We start from the raw sequence: 7799 nt of genomic DNA, 5'->3' as shown, positions 1-7799 counted from the left end.
ATACCGCTTGTATGTGATAAAAATCGTTTTCAAATTCTGTTACGACACTGTTATGTGATTCAAAATCACCATTATCTTGAGCTGAGACCAAATTGACTATTGCGAGATGAAGTTTATCGAAATTATCGCGGATTGCATCGATATGTCTAAAGCGACATTTGAAATTGTCGTGAAGGTCAGAATCGGTGAGAGCAGCGTCCGCAACCTTTTTAAGTTCGGTAATTTTGATCACCTCTGTGCTTCGTTGGGCGATATAATTTTTTAGTTTTGCAGCACTTGCTGCCATTGTGTAGATGATTTAATGAAAACTATTAACAGCAGATAAATTTAGAGCGAGAAAATTTAGTGAGTGTAAGCGGTACGCACGAAATTACTGGAAAAACACTTAAATTGTAAATAAACAATGATTTTTGAATCAGCTGTTGCCTGGATGAATGCAAACGCACAACAATGAATTCGTGCTGCGTGACCACAATGCGCGTACGGTTCTAACCGCCGAGGTGCGAGAGTAGTACCAATTTTACGAATTATTATTTCTTTTATTAGTACCTGAGAAAAACTTTAATTTTGGCGGAGTAAAAAATGAGGGAGAGAGAAGCAACTTCACTAGTTATCAAACTAATCCGTTGAGAAGGATCAAAAAATGTTCGAGAAGAGCAATGGACTGTATTTGTTTAGGTACAAGTCGCTTCAAGAGGAAGAATTCCACTTACCTTTTTGGTATTGCTGTGGCACACATACGCACGTTTTTCCTGGTTGGTTTCTACCGATCGGATTCTTGAATTGTACTGATCCCTTTTTGCTTTGAATCCTCGCGTTTCGTCGAATTGGCACCAAAAATACAGTGGCGTTACGACCTCTTGGAGATTAGGGGAACGCGAGGGATTATATTAATAACAGCGGATGAGGTTGCTACTAGTGAGTTGTGTATACAATACTTAACAATATTCAAATCATCTTTTACAAGACAATCATATATTTAACGAAGAGTTCGAAATAATTTTACACATAGAAAATAAAGGTTTGAAACTGAATCATTTGGAAGCAATGGAAATTAATGAACTTCAAAATTCAAACATTCTAATGAATGACCAACTGGATTTGAATAGATCACCATTATTGAACTTGTTTCCTTAAAAATCAGAGGAAGTATTATTATGCTTCAGGTTATCATACTTGAAAAGGTAACTCAGGTATATAAAAATTGTAGAGGTCCCAATTGTAGCTACCTGTGGTATATAAATATTAGCGTAAGAAGCAACTTGTAATAATCAAATCACTGTTGAAGAAGCTACTGTGTTTGTGGATATCAAATCGTAAGGGGTAGTTTATGAAATTACTATGGATCTTCATCAAGTAACGACCGAATCAATCAGAAAAATATAAATATACAGATTCTCATACGCCAGCAAATGAAATATTATAAATTGAAGCTGTAAGAATATCTGTGTTATTGGGCTTAGAATCCTAGATAACCTAGTGAAGAATTTCGAAAGAAAAACTTTGGGTCCAAAAGTTGTTTTGTAAAAAATGAACTAGTTTGAAATGAACTGTCAGTTCAATGATTGAGAACATATTTTGAAGTAGGAAATTCACAATGCTTGTAATTGAGAACAATTGAGAGATAACTCATCTGTGATTGGCCTAGAAGTGAGTTATGCATCTGGGTAATGGTGAATAGTTTAAAGGTTTGAGTTAGAGATCATATTGGCTACCTACTCAACAGAACAGATTGATGATTTCTTCAATAGTCATAGGAAAATTGTATTGTTATGTCACAGAAATATAACTTTCTATGTTCTTTCACCTCTTTTATTTGTAACTAACGTTATTGCAGTTTAGTCCTATAAGGACATTTTCAAATTAATAGTTCATTGTATTAGTTTCAAAATGTCCTTATAGAACGAAACTGCAGTAACGTTAGTTACAAATAAAAGTGGTGAAAAAACAAATGAAGTTTTATTTCTCATTTCACACATTATTTTCATAAACTGTTAATTCGTTTTGATTTTTTATTATTTTGACTTAGGTATCTCCTTTTCCTCTAGGATAAAACCTGTCTACTTTCTTGTGTATTCAATATGTGAAGATAATTATTCAAGAGTTCTCCTTCTTCATGAGATTTATGAATAATGTAATGAACAGAGCAAGATGCTGGCTAATTTCGTGAGATTCATTAATTGCATAAAGAGCGAAAAAAAGAGTTCACACTGATCGAGTGAATGAAACAAATCCAAACTCAATTTGAAGTAGGTACTAAAAAGGTTTTGAAGAAACACGATATTGTTACCTTGAGACGAACCTTCCTATGAGAATAATATATGATTATTCTTATAGGAATTCCAGATAATTATATTATTATTCATCAGAACTGGAACCTACATTACTAATATACAACAATGAGTTATTGTCCCAACTGTAAAGGACTAAGTACAATACCGCTGTGCGTCTGTTTATCACTACTCTTATTGTTTTTCTTCTCCCCGTCACTACTTTCACTGTTCTCATTTCTTTCTATAACCACACTCAAACAAGTTTCGATATTGTCGTTATGGACATTAGCTGCCTCCCTAGTTTTTGTCAGCTTGGAACTAGGTTGTTCTGCCTCTATTACCGTAATACTATCACTATCGTTACTCGAAACACTCTGTATATCGTAAGTTAAGTCTAAAGCCTGCAGCTCGATTATGGACTCGTCGCGAGATAATTTGTTCACCTCTTCACTGAAACTGCTCGGTAACTGGATCTCGGGAATAGACATCTTGGCTGGCATTTGGTGAAGTTCCTTGAACTCCGACGTGCTGGTACTTGGCAGAGAGTGATTCGGCGGTACTATCGACACCTTTTTCTTGCTCTTATTCAAAAGGGTCGTCTTATCGACGTGAACGAATTCCGAATCGTGCGTATCGCGAAATTTCGGTGCAAGAGGATATCTACTCGAGTTGTGAGGACAGGAGTTGCTTTTCAACCGTGTCTTTTTCCGTTTTCTGAAACACGTCGAAGGTACCGCGCACAGCAAAACACGTATTAGGCAACACAATAGGCCGCATGCTATGAGGGTAGGTCCTATTAGTCTAAGTTCAAGAGTTTTGAAACCTTTTTCCCCTGTCCCTACGAAGAAGATTACACTGCCTATGGCTGTCGTTCCCAGGCCTACGTAGAGGAGGGCGTTGGCAGCTGCGCTCTGGTGATACACGGCGAAGAAATCTTCATCATCTGAACCTCCTCCATAGCTGGAATCGTGGATCTGAAAAATAATGGAAGTACATAAAGGTGTTTATTGATTATTGTTATCATACTACAATTTTAGGTTCTCACAGTGTGTTTTGGCATGTATATATTTAAGGAAAATTAATTTGAGTTTCGGCAACACCGCTCTCGGTTTTGATAGAATAAATCTACTTAGTTGAGTAGTTTAGTTTTGAAATTAGAAATATTTGGAACGGCTGGATCGGAAAAGAAATAAGATAAGCGCTGGTGATTCTATTGTATAGTATAGACTAATGTGTGCATTGTTCTTTTGTTCAAATAAGTTTTCTTCAACACTGCTTCTCCTAAAACTCATTGATCCCTCCCTACTTTGCCATAATAGTTTCCCTGAAGCAGTTTGGATCCAACAGCAAAAAACGAGAAAGGGGTAAGTCTCAATTCTGGGTTTATTTAGCCATCACTGAGTTATAATTAAATGTATTCTGTGTTTTGAGTTTATCAAATCCATTACAGAACATAACACAATGAACCAAAACATTTTATCCGACTAGTTAGGTTCATGATTGCTTTGGAGAGAGTGTATAGAACCAAAAAACGAACATTAATGAGAAAATTCAACAATACAGTTTATTGTATGATTTTCACTATAAAGGGTTTTATGAAAATCGCGACACGTTTTTCGCTATAATAGTTTTTTGAAGCGTAAAATAATAAGTTAGCTCTAAATTACAACTATTTTATACTCCAACATACAGTGCGGTCCATATGTATGGAATAAATTCTTTTTTAGCGTTATTATGTACTATGTGAGAAAAACCTGAAACAGGTCGATTTTTATTTTCAAATTGACATTTTATAGTATGAAAATATTCCCCTCTAGCACACTTTCTGAATTATAAGCACCCCCACGAAAATTTTAAATAGCGAAGGGGGTCGTGTGGCACCTTGTTGGAAAGAGATTTTAGTCCTCTGTTCAGCAATATGAAGTTTTTTGAATTTGGTGTAAGCATAACTGAGAAAATTAATTTTTACAATTAAATTAAATGTTCAAAATGACCACCATTATTCACTTCTTGACAATAACCTGATCTATTAAACAGACCATCCCTGTAACACGCTCCTTACTAACTTGACTCCTGGAAAAAATCTTTGAAGATACTAAAATATTAGACAAAAAGCCAAATAAACAATTGATATGAATCTAGTAGGCTGCTGTCATTTAAGTATTTAAAGTTACTAAAAGATGTCAGTATAGTAGTTGTGGGCGTATTAAATTCAATTATGCCTCATTTGTCCGAGACTCAAAGAATAGACATTTTAATTATGATGATTGTGGTAATAAAACAAGAACTCAAAAGGAGGTTTGTGAAATTTTTAATAATAAATACCCTGGTAAACACGTGTCGCAGTCTACAGTTAGCAAAATTGAAAAAAAGTTTCGTGAAACTGGACATGTAAAAAATATTCGAAAACCAGGTAGAAATGTTCAATTTACTGATAAAAAAAAGTTAGATATACTTCTAGAGATTGGAGGAAAATCTGCATAAGACAACTCGAAAACTTGCCGCCGACAATGATGTAAGTAAATAATCTATTTTGAGAGTTTTGCATAAAGAAAAATACCACCCTTACAAAGTTCAGTTGGTTCAGGAGTTAAATGAAGATGATCCTGATAGAAGGCAAGAATTCTGTGAATTGATGATGGACAGAATGAACGCAGATTTGCAGTTCATAAACAAAATAGTGTTTTCTGATGAAGCGACGTTTTATTTAAACGGAACAGTTAACAGACAGAACTGTAGATATTAAAGCAGAAAAAATCCTCACTGGATGTGTGCGACTCAGACTCAATATCCTAAAAAATTTTACGTTTGGGCTGGTATCATCAACAATAAAATTATTGGCCCTTAATTTTTTGAGGGCACTGTTAATGGTGAGGTTTATCTAGATTTTTTGATTAACTTTTTAGTGCCTACATTACAAATACATTTTCCTGATGTTAATCATCCAAATGAGACAGATCAAACTATTTACTAGCAACAAGACGGAGCTCCACCGCATTTTGCACGTACTGTTAGAAATTATTTAAACGAGGTTTTTCCCAATAGGTGGATTAGAAAACGTGGAACGATCGAATGGCCGGCTAGATCCCCCGATTTGACTCCTCTCGATTACTTCTTATGGGGTTATTTAAAATCCAAAGTATATTTTAATAGACCAAACAATATTGCCGATTCAAAAGTAAGGATAACGGAAGAAATTAACAAAATAACCCCCGAGGTCATACAAAATGTTGTACGAGAATTTCAAAATCGCCTCGGTTATTGTCAAGAAGTTAATGGTGGCCATTTTGAACATTTAATTTAATTGTAAAGTACATTGAAAAATACGTTCTAAATATTATGTGGCATTATTATCTTCATTCTACGTAAAGTTTTGTGATAGCTAGAGAAATTATCAAAATTTTACTTGCTAAAAATCAATTTTCTCAGTTATGATTGCACCAAACTTAAAAAACTTTATATTGCTGAACAGAGGACTGAAATCCCTTTCCAACAAGGTGCCACACCACCCCCTTTGCTATTTAAATTTTTCGAGGGGGTGCTTATAATTCAGAAGGGGTGCTGTAGGGGATAATATTTTTATACTGTAAATTGTCAATTTAAGAATAAAAATCGACCTGTTTCAGGTTTTTTTTCACATAGTACATAATAACGCTAAAAATGAATTTATTCCATACATATGGACCGCATTGTATAACCTACATGTATGCCTACTTTCTAATGAATGAATATGAATGAATTTAATTTCCAAAAGTACCGTAACTATGTGATCATTCATTTGTAATAAAAATTGTTTATACATACTCTACAACAGGTTGAGGTTTGAACTCTTCTAGAAATGGAGGGGCTTGAGTTCATGTCCCTCTGTGATTAAATGAGTGGCATATGTGAAGTTTATTTTTCGTTAACTAGTTTACTGATCCAATAATTTATCTGAAAAAAGAATGGTTGGGTAACAGGATCAATGTTTTCTTGAAAAAAAAAACATTTTTCTTGCGCCGACGTTTCGAATTTAATTCAATTTTTCTTCAGGGCTCTGTTACAATGAATTTTCGTAAACATATCTTCCACAAAACTTTTACAATTTTTATCGTTTCAATTTCACAAGAAATAATGAGTTCTCAGTTAAATTACTCACCGAAAAGTAGTTTTTTCGTGTTGATATTATTACTATTTTAAAAATTATCAGACATAAATAAAAAACATCGCAACAACCAAATTTCCGAGACAACACCAACACAAAACGACAAAAAACAAACGAATAGCTTTATCTGTGATTCTGATAAAGTGGTGTCTGTTTTTTAATCAATGGCAAAAAGAAAAAGAACAAAAAAAAGGTAAATTATTCAGGTATTTTACTTATCAAATTGAAATATGCAGTATTGAGGCCATCAACATCTCTTCCACTGTTAACACTATCGCATTTGAGGATATGTATCATTTCGCTCAAAAGTCTTTTAAATAAATATGGTTGAACATGTAGAATAGTTAGATGATCAAAATTAAAAATGTGTCCAATTCTTTTCATGTTCAACGAGAGATGTGGGGTTTTTTATATTTAGTTTCTCAGTATCTCTCATGTGTTCTGAAACTCGTGTTTTAAGATACCGTCCTGTTTGACCAACATGACATTTGTGACATCTTTCACAGTTCAATTTGTACACTATATTGAATAGTATTTTTTCTTTTGGTGTTTTTGTTTCGAGAAAAATGCTTTCCAACTGTGTTTTCATTTGAAAAGGCCACTTTAATTTGTTCGGTACTGAGTAACATTCCAAGTTTATCAGATAAATTTTCTCCAAATGGTATTTTGTGATATTTGGTATTTGGGTTTCACCCCTGTATTTTGTGAGGAGAAACTTCTGTCTCTAATTATTTTTCTAATAAGAACTCTAGGAAAATTATTTTTTACTAGGTAATTTTCAATTAAATGAATTGAATTAATTGTTATGAAATTCAGAATTGGAAATGGCAATTGCTCTTGATTTCAAATTCCTTACGATGTTGATTTCACTCTGAAAATTATGTTTCGAAAAATAATTTAAAAATCTCTCAAAAAAAAGTTGGTTTATGATACCAGTCTAGCTTTAAACTTTGGTTTGCATCTTTGATTATTTTAATATCTAAAAATGCTAACAAATTGTTTTCTTCCATTTCTAGAGTAAATTTTAGTTTTGGATGAAAACTATGAGAAGTGTTTAATTTTTCAATTTATTTATTTATTGAAATGGAAGTAGCAATATCGCCAACATATCTTTTGAAAAAAGACAATAAAAATGACAACTTTTCAATGCATATATCTTGTAGTTCTGCCATGACCAAGTCTCCACCCATTGCCAACCCAAAAATTTGTTTGTAAAAAGATCCATTGTAACAAAAATATATCTATACAGAAGTCAAAAACTTCCATAGATCCATAGGAATGTTAGTGAAAAGAGATACCACGTCAAGTGAAATTAAAATATAATCCTCAGGTATAAATTTATTTCTGATAAAATTGGAAAATTCGAAAGAATCTTTCACGTA

The 7799-nt window shown here is 33.4% G+C and overlaps 1 protein-coding gene across 1 annotated transcript in view; it reads right to left on the bottom strand.

Annotated features, from left to right (window-relative positions):
• Positions 1 to 939: 939 nt before the first annotated feature.
• The window catches only part of LOC111506097 (uncharacterized), a 314210-nt gene continuing 307350 nt past the window's right edge, over positions 940 to 7799 (bottom strand). The window contains 1 exon segment of the mRNA XM_074179876.1: positions 940 to 3247. Coding sequence (XP_074035977.1) covers positions 2405 to 3247 — 843 coding nt within the window. The 3' untranslated portion in view covers positions 940 to 2404.

Source organism: Leptinotarsa decemlineata, unplaced genomic scaffold (genome assembly GCF_025532065.1).
Source record: "Leptinotarsa decemlineata unplaced genomic scaffold, Ldec_3_MD MMD2_tig00026282_RagTag_RagTag, whole genome shotgun sequence".
Taxonomy (NCBI): domain Eukaryota; kingdom Metazoa; phylum Arthropoda; class Insecta; order Coleoptera; family Chrysomelidae; genus Leptinotarsa; species Leptinotarsa decemlineata.
The sequence above is the reverse complement of the archived record's forward strand: the minus strand, read 5'-3'. Positions and strand labels throughout refer to the sequence as shown.